The sequence below is a fragment of the Nelumbo lutea genome, chromosome 8 (genome assembly GCF_056320005.1).
Source record: "Nelumbo lutea isolate HS-2025 chromosome 8, American lotus-T2T, whole genome shotgun sequence".
NCBI lineage: Eukaryota > Viridiplantae > Streptophyta > Magnoliopsida > Proteales > Nelumbonaceae > Nelumbo > Nelumbo lutea.
Window position 1 is genome coordinate 22,208,051 of NC_142691.1, and position 12,236 is coordinate 22,220,286.

Below are 12,236 nucleotides of genomic sequence, written 5' to 3' on the forward strand. Positions count from 1 at the left end.
TATGTAAAAATTTCTCGCATGTGGGAAAGTCACTTATGCACCTAGGAGATAAGTAAGTTTTACCTAAGAAATTAAGATTAGCTTTACTGTGGGACCCATTGTTTAATGCAAAAAAAAACATGGGAAAGTTGGTCAATGGGAAAAAGTTATCCATAGACCAACTTTCTCATGCATATTTACCTACAAGTGAACTGGGCTTAAATTATGTATGATAATGCATTAAGAATGATAAGGGTATTTTTGGTAATTGTATTGTTACTAAAAAACAAAGGAAAAGGAGGTATTTGCATTTTTTTTCTCAAAACTATAGAAAGGCCTTTGTTAGGATCAAAACACAAAGGTGGTTTATAGAATTGTTGTAAAAGTTTTTTTTTAAATAATTTTACCTAAAAATAATACAAAATATTAATAAATCAATAAAAATTGGGGAGAATGTTGGTTTAACCCAGGGTAAAAAATTTTAGGGCCAAAGTACAGTTGGGGTGGGTGCCAGATGAGAATTGATGCTAATTCATTGGTGTATAGAGTAGGGGTTTTTGACATTTTGAATGTTTATAGCTCTTTAGTAGAATTTAGAAATCTGCATTGGGTCTATCTATACTTTTTCATAAAAATTAATATTTTTTTTTCAAAAAATTAATAAAAATTAAGATTAAAATACAAAAAATAATGAAAATTTATGCTAAAAATATGAAATTGAGTAATCTCTCACTAAAATGCAATTTAGATTATGATAAGATAAACTATAAATAATCAAAAAAAATAAATTGAACTTAAATAACATCATTTAATTGAAAATGTCATAGAGCTCCCGGTAAATAAAGCCCGTGTCAAACGGGTCTTGAGTCTCTTGACTAGTAAAACAAGTCGGTCAGATGGTTATAAATCTTCATACTGATGTTCGTGTTAGCTCCATTCGGTTGAACCCACCCGATGGCCCCACGTTTTAAGACAAGACGATATTTCCGGTCAGTCCGATCGTCCAGAGACCCAACAGCAAGACAGTCCCAAGCCAATACAAGGGACCTGTCCCACTGAGGGATCTCTCTCAGATCACCACGGATTGAAGCGAAGAAAGTGTAGGACCCACCTCCGTACTGATTTAATGGTTTTTCGTTGATGTATGACCTAACTGGGATCCACGTCGTGACACTATTTGCTCCATGACAAATCACGTTGGGAATATTTGTTGAATCGTGTATGAAACTTAGAACATTTTATAGGTAGCAGGTTGCACGATTGGAGGATGGAGCTCCATCATGCTACATCCATCCATTCTAGAGATCATCGGGATGCACGGCAGTGTCCTATGATACTAAATATCCCGCGAAGTACTGTGCAAAGTTCTCTTGGAGGGAACTTCAAAACGTATGCTGGAATCTTTGCTGATTGAAACGGGACCCAGTCAAAGTTTAAATGAAAGACGTGAAGCTAAATGACCATAAAACCCTTATTAATTATTGTTAGTGATAAATAAGACAGACGTCGGTTAGGGTATTACGGTCATCGTATTAATCCTGTCATTTTTTTCTTTAAAATAATTAGGATAAATGCGTAAAATTAAGTCTTGATGTTGATTTAATTCCTTAATCTGTTTGTTTAAGCATTTTTTGTTGAATTCCTACCTAAAACCACTTTTCAGGAGGTGAACGTGGAAAAACAAAAGAAGGAAAACTTAAAAGTGAATCAACTTTTCTGGACGAGGCGATCGGACGGTATTGAAAGAGTAATCCTCCTTGTTACATCATAATATGGTACGTCACCATCACTACATCGAGAAAGAACGACGGCTTTGCCGCTTTGGTTTTCAACAAACAGAATCCGAAGTTGTTTATCTTATTAATTAATTATTCTTGCTTAAAACTCAATTTAACGTTCTAGAATCATTGATTTCAGATAGCGAAATTCTCTGTCTTATTGGGAAATGGTCTGAATTCTTCCCTACTTTAGCTAATTAGCTCTGCGATTTTTTTATTTTATTTTATTTAAATTTTCTGTTCTTTACGGTCTGAAGAGGAGGTGAAAGGTGGTCTCGTCGTCGGCTGAGATTCTGCTTTTGCCGGGAGCAGGAGCAAGAGATGCGAATTATCGACATACTGAACAGTGGTGACGACGACACCGACGACGAGTACGACGGTGAAAGAACCAGAAAGGGGGAGCATGTTGCGTGTTCTTTGCCAACGGGGATTGTCTCACATTGGTTTTCTTTGCTCAAGCGAGAGTCCAAGGGGAAAAGCAGCAGGTCCAAGCGTAGGTTTACGTCGTCGAGGTCTGAAGAGAAGAAGAGAGACGATGAGTGGTGGAGGAAAGGAAAGAAGATTGAAAGAGAAGTTGGAGGGTCTCTGTTTTTGTGCAGTTCGAAGGATGGAGCAAAAGGTGAATCATCATCGTCGTCCGTCTCAGAAGATACTGCCGGTACTTCTAATGTTGTCGCTCCATTAGGTGATGATCAATACTCCAAAGAAATTGTTTTTTGTGTTCGTTTAAATTTGATATTTATCTTTAGTTGGCTGTCTTTGTTTATTGGCTTAACTTTAATTTGTTGCAGAAATGAACACCTTTCCTTTGAATTGGTTATTTATTTATTTATTGTCCTTTACAAGGTATTATCGTGATTCTTACTGTTATATGCCCATCTTAACGTTGTTTATGGGCTTGGAATATAAAATACGCTAGTTATGATTGTTTTTTAAATTTAGGAATTGTTGTTACTGAGAGTTTCCAAGAATTTTAATTTGAGGAAACCCTTTATAAGAGCAGGTCACTGTGATTTGAATTAGCTCAAGCTCAAACAGAATGTATGCTCAACCCACTTGAACTGGTTAAATGGTTAATGCTTCCCGAAAAAACTAACTGGCCATAAAAATTGAATTCATTGTTTCAAGTTTGCAATCAATTGCAGAATTTTTTTCCTTGATGATATGTGGATGGAGTCCAGAAAAATCATACTTATATATTTTGAATATTTTAGTAAGAAAGTGACTTCTGTTTTCGGTTAATGATGGGTTGGAATTGGGAATGGAGACTAGGCTGCCAAGCTCTTCTCCATCATTTTGTGGAATTTGAAGTGTCCAGAATTTCAGGATTAGAATGACTGGAAGAGCTGTCATGCTGATTCTGTTCCCATGAAGAATTGTAAATAGAAAGGAACTTGACAGACAGGTGTGAAATCTGAACATTGATAAAAAAACATGTGGAATCTGAAGTGTTAATTCCACACGATTAAACACCAACATCTAAGCAAAAATGTTTTCAAATAATTTGAATTCAGTGCAATGGAATATTATTTCCAAACTGTAAGAAGCATTGTAATATTCAAACATTGATTAACTCGAATTCAAACCCTAATATTTGTTTACCTAAGATTGATATGCCAAGTTTTGTTTGTGACTGTAAAGGAGAATTGGAAACAATAGTTTCATGGTTTTGCCACACGGATTCAGTTCCTTAAGGGCCTGAAAAAGTTGAGTAAAATACTGAAAAGAGCATGCCCCTTTAGTAGGTATGTTGGACATGAGTGCCGGTGTTGTCAAATGGTGAAGCGATTACTAGTCTTTTTTCTTTGGTAAAAGATAAATAGTCATTTTGGCATCCCTAGATGATGCAATGATTAGTTGGTTCCCAGGTACTGACTAATGGACCATTAAAAGAGTTAGCTATATATTTAATATATTGATGGAAATTCATATATATGTTTATATTAGATTACAAGTATGTAATAAAGGAATGAAATATACCATTAGTTCATAGTAACATAAAAAGGAAGCATGGACTAATAGAAAATTATTACCTTTGTTTGTAGTGCAACTTTGACTATTCCAAAACCTGAATTGATCCATTTTTCCTTAAACAAGTTTGCTACAGGTATATTTTGGCTATAACACTAGGTGTTGAAAATGTTAATATTTTTATTAGAAAAATTTGTTGCAGTAAGAAGAGGGCAATGCAGAAAAGCGGTTTGCCTTTTCATTTTCCAGTGTGCCACATCTTAGGGGGCATTGTGGCGACAACCTCCTCCTTGACCAATTGTGACAATGGTAATTTTGATGGCTACAATCAGCCCCCTCACATCTAGAGTATGCTGCTATGTGAGCTTTTCCACATAAATGAGCATAAACAAACAATATTGTTGTATGTTAATGTAATGACAATGATGTGGCTAATTATTTCAATGAAATGCAGATAAAGACTACAATGCCAACTAAACAAATTCTTCTTTGTGATAAATGGTAAAATAATATTGTATTGATATAAAGGAGGGTGTGAAACCCTCAGGAATTTACAAAAGAGTGTATTACTATATGTATTCACAGGTCATACACAGAAGAAAAGGTCAAAAATGATAGTAGACCAATGATCTTTGAAGTTTGAAGCAAACAGACTGAATTCCCACAAAAACTTCAACACACCACCCCATCTTATTACTGTCCATTCAGTCTTTCAGTAATGGCTTTCAAGTGTGCAGACTTTCCTTGAAATACCCTGCCATTTCTTTCATTCTTGAAAACCCAGAAAATGACAAAGGGTACAGAATTCCACAGCCACTTTCCTTTAAAGCACCCCAAGTAGACAGAAAATCAGCAATAGTAGGGGGAGTGATCAACCGAATCTGAAATAGCTGCAGAAAGTGGCACCAGATCTGGTAGGTGACAGGACAGTGAATCAACGAATGATGGGCAGATTCAAGTGCTGATGTACACAGGCTACAAGCATTGTCCAACTCCATACCTCACTGCAATATATTATCAATGGTTTGGAACTTTGGATCATCTCCTTCCTGGCAGACCACATGAAGAAAATGATCTTGACAGGGACTTGGACACTCCAAATCCAAGACCAAGAGATCTTCTGAAATGAGCCAAGCAATTCCTTAATGCAAGACCTGTTAGAGAAGAAGATATAACTCTTCCACACCTACACCCTAGAGTCCTTGGAGTTGGGATGAAGACTGAAAGCATTCAGTCTACCGAATAAGGCATAGAGCATCTCCACCTCCCAGTCATTCAAGTTACTGTAGAATCTAAGGACCCACACCAGCTGGTTAACTGACCCATCCTGTTAGAAGCAACGATGTGAAATTATTCCTTTTATGTAATTTTGTTTCTTAAGGTAAGAATGGTCCTTATAAATTATTATTATTAAGTGTTTCACATGAAAAATACATAATCAGTTATCAGTGTTACGATACTCATGCACTGCCTAGAAACTACCATGTACAAGGCACACATTTCTTCTTTGCTACCAGAATGCCGTTTAGTCTGTCAAAGTTAATTAGTGTATATGGATATCTGAGAAAGGCTGAAAATATATTGCTATTGTTTTCATACTTTATATGACCTGCTATTTGCTTCTTCTGGTTCCTAAGATATTGAAATGTGCTGTAAATACCTATTTCTTGTATAGATAATTTTTCTACAATGTACCAATAAAAAACATTTTTCTGCAATATGAAGTTGTAAGTTTAGGGATCATTATCCTAAATAACACAGTGTTTTCTTATAGATAAAAAGGATCTATTAAACCACATAGAAGTCAATAAAGTCCTGTACATTAGGCATCCATGAAGGATAGGATAGAAAAGAAAAGAAGTCCTGATTTATAAATAATACATAGTTGAATCTAGTATTTTATTCCAGTAGCCTCATTGGATCCCTTTTTTTTCATTTCTATGAGTTTCTTTATTTTGGTATTCATATCTTATCTTTTTTTTTTTATCTCAACCAAATATTAATTTTCCTTTCCCTTCCAGGAAAGCATATGAAGGATCTCTCCTTCAACCTAGGTCTGGGAGTTGGTCTGGCTTTTCTCGTTGCTGCAACAAAAAATGAATACCGTAAGATGATGGAGCTGCGAGCACAAATGGAAATGCTTCTTAAAGAAGCTAAAGATGGACTATGTAGGGGAGATGTAATATCTAAGAATTCTGATCCACATGATAACCTCCCTTGTTTCACCGAAGAGTCACATGGTGGTGGAAAGACAGATTACCATCTTTCTGTTCAAAATTGTGCATCATTTCAGCATATGGTAGATTCAGAAATTACCCCAGAATGTGATGAGTTTTCAAAAGGTGATACACCTACAAGAGAAGGTGTAGTGGGAATGGATCTTCTGGAGGAAGAGATTCAATCCGAATTGGAACAAATGCAGATCAATTTGGATACTGGTGATGGGCATCTAGAAGAGCAATTGAGAGAGGTATGTTGCACGGATAGAATCAACCCCATTTTTCTTTTCCTTTTGTTGTAGTTCATTGCATGTCCTTTCTTTATGTGGATTGCTATTTCTTCTGTATTAGATCTGCTTTGTATACGTTGTTTACTGGCAAGTAGCAATTAGACCCATGCAATGCATGGGGTTGAATAGAAATTTGGTTTGGATTGGGTTGGCAATTTTGGGTTCTGAAATCAGTTTGGGTCCAAGACAGGGTTAGTCTTGGATTGGTCCTTAACCTGACCCCCATCTAATTTATACCCCTGTTTTGTTAAGAGAGTCAAAAGGGGTCAAGAGAGATTTAAGAGGAAAGAAGGAATTTAATGGGGGGGGGGGGGGGGAGGTTTATTGTGACTTCTTGTATTTTTAATGATTTACTAGGTTGCAGTTCATGGATCATCAAATTGTGGATCCAGTGAAGGGTCTTTACCTTTTCGAATGGTCCCATGTAGACAGTAGTTACCATATATTTCATGATTCATAGTCAAGCTTCTCTTGTTAGTTCCTTCTTAAGGAAAAATGGTGTTATGTTTTCCTTCTTTCTTCATCTCTCAAATAGGAAACCTTCTCCCTTAACAGGCTTCATCTGTTTGAATATTGAGGAAAGATGATGCCACCTATTGAAGAATCTTCTGAGTTGGAGAAAGATCAAGGGATGAAAGAATCTGCACTTGGTTTATGTTACAATGTTTTTTTCCCTATATTAAGAAGTGGTCTATGTGCAGCTAGTTGCTGCAAAAAAAAAAAAAATTAAGAGAGTCAATAAAAGAGTGTCATGGAAACTTCTTGTTCTATGGACAACAGATCATTCTAAACAGAAGTTTCCGTACGAAGTCTACAGGAACATATTCTCTATTTGTCTTCCATTTATGATGCCATTATTTTCCATTTCTCAAACACTTGAATGCTGAAAATAGCAGGTGGATGATGATACTATTCCCTCTGGAAGTCAAAGTACAAGTGCTGTAGAAGCGGACAACCTACAAGAGGCAGATAGTGAGGATTACTACGGAGTTTCTCCTAGAAAGCTAGAGAGAAGGTTGCATGAGCTACTGGAAGAAAGACAGCAAGAACGGATTGCAGAGCTTGAATTTGCTTTGGAGTGTGCAATGAGCAAACTCCATGAGAAAGAAATGGAGGTTTCATGGTGGAAGGACACTGCACGGCTCATCTCTCAGCATGTTCCTGAAGCCACACGCTTGTCAAGTTAAGTGCCATGGTTTCAAGAAGCCATTTCATCAAGAAAGTCTTGATGTAGCACATATCTGTAAATCTTTTGTTCTTTTTTTCTTTGTTATGCTTCTTTTCTATTGGGTGAAACAATTTGTGGAGTATATACAGAGGAAGACAAGAAGATGAGAAGATGAAAAACAATGGGGAGAAATAGGATTGATTTTGTTGTATAGGGTGTTAATGCACTTATCTAGTGATGAATTTGCGGTTTTATAGTTATCCTTGTATACTTTGCTGCACTTTTTCAGTAATTCCAACTGTGAAAAGAATGTAGTCATTCCATCAAAAATTAATATTTGAATTTGAATTTGGTTAAATATTTGAATATTTGATTTGACTTGAATGTGACCAATTAATTGTTTTAAGTAATTGATAAAATATATAAAATAAATATTTTATTTGTATAAAATATATAAATATAAAACTATTTATCTAATTTAATTATTATATAAATAATGTAAATAATTTATATGTTTAAGAATTAAATAATCGATTATATATAATGTTTTATATATTATATATAAGAATTCAGATATGACCTGATTTGATTCTGATTAGCAACTATGCCGTATAAATAGAATATTCGAATTTGACCAATTTCAAATTATCCAAATTCGATTCGATAATGTCAAATTCGAATTCAAAATCAGGTTTTGCATTACTGTTGACACCGGAGCTATGATTAACTTCAATATTGTTGTGTGGGTTATTTACATCAATGAACCCAAACATCTCGGACCAGAACCAGAATAGTAGATTGAGTTATGGCAAGCCGGCCTTGATGAGTCACATCCACTAGGTTTTATGATGCGGCACTGTTTAATTGGTGAGTCATGAGTGGTGACTGTATGCATTCACGTGACAGTCACGCTTAAAAGGTCAAATGATCAGAGAGGGCTAATAATTGTTTCGTTAAGTCAGTTCTTTACGCTGCGTAGATATTTTGGGCTTGGGCTTTGTGTGGTATCCATCAACCAATTGCTCCACACTTTGATATGCACTATTCCATTTTCTTACAGATCCAAGGCGTTGCACAAGCGATCCGTTTCTTGCAAAATTGGGACGCCTCGGTCCCAAGCACCCTATTTGATATGCCTTTCCACGGGTGGCACCAACCTGATGGAGATTTCTAATTTTCCATCTCTAATGCGCAAAATCCTTGTCAATGTTAAATAGGCCTTTTTACAGTGTTAAGGTAGTTACAGCGGGGCTGGCGATTAATACGAGAATTAATTTATGAATTATGAGGTGGAGTTGACTGCAAAAGGCCTATAAAACATCCATTTCCTTCTGTCAAATCTGGTTTCATAGAGATAATTTACTTGTGTCCTATTCAATTCATTAAATAATAATAATAATAATAATAATAATAATAATAATAATAATAATAATAATAATGCTTTTTAGAATTCTAAAAATTATCTAGAATTTTCTATGTGGCCGAGAAGATGGATGGGGATGCAAATTGATCCGATCAGATTCGAATATACCCTGATTTGACTATGATCTAATACACTGTAGATTTGATCCAATCGAATCTCATAAATATTAATTCAAATTTAAATCCTATCAGGATGTCGGATATCCAAATATGATTCGATCTGATTTCATTTTAAAAGTTAATAAATTATTAAAAGGAAGAGAAAATATAATAGTTTAAATAAAGAAAAATAAAAAGATACAAGCATTTTTCAACTAATTTTATCATATACATACATGTTGTTTCTAAAAAATAAATAATATAAAAAGTTGCAAAAATGATATATATATATACTTATGGATCGGATAGGGGGTGATTTGATGTGTAATGGGATCCACTTATATGATCTAATCCAATTCAAAGATCCAAAATAGGGATATCCAAATCTGCTAAATCAGAATCGTACTCCAGATCGAATTAGATCATGATCCAATCCATTTGCACCCCTAAAACCTACTTCAAGTTATATTCTCATGATGGTTGACAAAGCCACACCATGAAAAAGTGTTAAGCAAATGCTCACAACCACGTCCATGATTGAAACAGAATTTGTAGCGAAGCTATAAATCATACTTTATGGTTTTAGAATTTCATCTTAGGATTAAAAGTGATGGATTCAATCTCTAGGCTAGTGTTTTTTATGTGACAATTATACTATAGTTTTGTTTTCAAGGCTCAGTTTGGAAAGAGTACAAATACAAATACGTACAAATCTATACAAAATATAAGGTTTCGCGCTCTACATACTCTTTCCAAATGGAGCCCAAAGAATAAGGTATACTCGTATAAAGAGCTCAAAGCATATATAGACATAAAGTATCTTATTGTGATAGAGAAGATACGAAATCAACTAGTGCCCATTGAGCACATAAGGACACAGCAGATGATTGTTGATCCTATGACTAAGGGCTGGTCCTTTCTTGTACTCCGAACATATTACAAATATGGGACTTATAGATAACTTTGATTTTCTTGGATAATCGAAGTTTGTATAATTGTGATAACATATAGTTATCCGTATTTATTCTTTTCCATGTTAGTGAACGTCTGTATGGAAATTATTTTTGGTTGTATCCTATTATGACACAATTTGGACCCGTGCATGGCATGGCTAATTTGTTTGAAATTTGGCTATGTCATGGAACTTGGACCCTAGAGTTGGGTGCGTGAACATTATATATAATCATGTAATAATGTTTGTTAATGCATTCCGAAACTCCATTAGTTATAATGTTTCTCATGCAACGAGTGGTTGTTTTTCCAAATTAGAGTGTACACTCAACAATCTTTCTATGGTTGATAATCTAAGAGATTAGTTTTCAGTTTAGAATCGTTGTTTAGACCAAAGTGGGAGAATGTTTAGAAGTTGGTCTAAATGGGTGTTTGAAAAACTTGGATTGTTCCATTCAAAGTTACTTAGTGAGAAATTTTGAGCCCCAATTTTAGGGTTTGTTCTTTTTTGGATTTTGTTTCCATTAACTAAGATATCCATATTCTTTTTTTAGACATATGTGGGGTTCATGGAAACTTTATTTTTCCTGGGATACCCATCTCCTAGGTGGATAAGTAACTTTTCCACACGAAAGGAAGTTGCCAACATTTGGACGGGACAAGATTGCTCATTTTAATAATAGATTTTTATGGTTAAAATGGTAATTGTCTTATTTATCTAGGAAATAAAAGAACATGGGTAAATGCACTTACCCGGGTAAGTATTTCCCAGGAAACACTTACCCTGGTAAATGCATTTACCCGGATAAATAATTTCTAGGGCCTCATAGAAAAGAGGAGTTCTTGATGGGAATTGGGAAGGGTCCCAGATCTCACACATAAGTTTTCATAAACAAGAGAGCCCATCACTTAGTAAAAGAGAGCAGTGGAGATAGTTAAAAACCATTCCTCAAGACCAACATTCAAGTGTACGTGATTTGGATTAGTGATGTATGGTAAGTCCACATCTCCCTCCTTTAGTTATTTTATATATTCTACACTAGTGGGGACCCGTACGTGCACGGGATTTATTAAGCGAAAGCTAAATGATAGAAATAGGCCATTTACTAAAATACCCCTTGTAGTTTCATGGATTTACTAAAATCTACCATATATTTAAAATTTTACTAAAACACCACTTATAATTTGCAATGGATTTAATCAATCTTCCATTAGATGAAAGTGAAAAATGATAGTGTTGACCCTAATGTTCATTTAAATAAATTTAATCAAAAGAAAATAAAAAAAATACCATTTTTCTCTTTATAAGACATGGGCAACCATTGTATTAGCTATATTTGGTTAATTTTTTTTCGTACAAAAAAAGTGTTCAGTGTATTTTTGGAATAAAAGATCATGGGTCTAATGGCAAAACAAACACTTGTTAATGAAAGGTTGACTAAGTAAATAAGTTGTAAAATATATGGGATGTTTTAATAACATGAAATTTATAAGGTGGGTTTTAGTAAATATGAAAATTATAAGGTGGGTTGGTTTTAAGGTCAGTTGGTTTTAGCTTACCAACTCCCCAACCTGGCCAAGTCAATTTCGTTGGCCAAATAGCCTTTGACCGAACCAAACCAACTCATGAACACTCATAATTTTAGCTAAATTAATAGTCTCATCTTTGATAAATAACAATAGTTTAATCTCCAACAATTATTAAAAATTTATAACAAAAATACACAATTATTGAAAATATATTGATAGTAAAAAATAAAATAATTACTAAAAATATATTAAAATAGTCAATAAATAGTATAATCTCAAATAATAGTTTTGTTTCTAATAAATACTAATCAATAAGTTATAAAAAAATACAAAAAGTACAATAAATTAAATTTAAAAATTTCACTAATAGTAGTTTAATATTTAATAATTATTGAAAGTTTTCTATTAAATAACAAAACAAAATAAATTTATACATAATCATTGAAAATACATTTATCACAAAAATAATAAATAATTATTGAAATGCAATAAATATTAATTTTAGTATATATAATTATATAATAAATACATGTTAAGAATTTAAAATTATTATTAATAAATATTATTTTTTTTGAAAGTTATTTTCTTAAATTATTACTTGATGTAAGTGAAATTAGTTATTTATAATATTATATAAAAATATTAAATTATTATTAATTTCATTAATATGTTATAATTATTTTTCTACTTTTCAGAATTTTTTAAATTTTATTGCATAATTTCTTTATTTTAACTATTTAAAATCTAGTTGTGTTAAATATTTTGTTATTTAAAATGCTCTGTTATTTAAATACTTCAATAATATGTAAATATTTAAAATTTAAAATAT

General features: G+C 33.5%; 1 protein-coding gene across 2 annotated transcripts; it reads left to right on the forward strand.

Moving 5' to 3' along the window:
• Positions 1-1,648: 1,648 nt before the first annotated feature.
• LOC148843304 (protein POLAR LOCALIZATION DURING ASYMMETRIC DIVISION AND REDISTRIBUTION-like) lies at positions 1,649-7,763 on the forward strand. 2 transcript variants are annotated; one of them, XM_088956849.1, is made up of 4 exons: positions 1,649-1,754; positions 2,015-2,442; positions 5,750-6,198; positions 7,131-7,763. In XM_088956849.1, exons 2-4 carry the CDS (start codon positions 2,079-2,081, stop codon positions 7,422-7,424), a joined length of 1,107 nt encoding a protein of 368 aa, XP_088812975.1. In that variant the 5' UTR covers positions 1,649-1,754; positions 2,015-2,078; the 3' UTR covers positions 7,425-7,763. The 2 variants fall into 2 exon arrangements, with proteins under 2 accessions (XP_088812975.1, XP_088812976.1); XM_088956850.1 differs by lacking the exon at positions 1,649-1,754 and having other exon boundaries at positions 1,778-2,442; positions 7,134-7,763.
• The last annotated feature ends 4,473 nt before the right edge of the window (positions 7,764-12,236 follow it).

Excerpts from the sequence above, each read along its gene's own strand:
- LOC148843304 (XM_088956849.1), top strand. The coding sequence starts at position 2,079 with ATGCGAATTATCGACATACTGAACAGTGGTGACGACGACACCGACGAC. Across the intron at positions 2,443-5,749 it reads TAATGTTGTCGCTCCATTAG|GAAAGCATATGAAGGATCTC; the intron begins GTGATGATCAAT and ends TTTCCCTTCCAG. Across the intron at positions 6,199-7,130 it reads TAGAAGAGCAATTGAGAGAG|CAGGTGGATGATGATACTAT; the intron begins GTATGTTGCACG and ends TGCTGAAAATAG.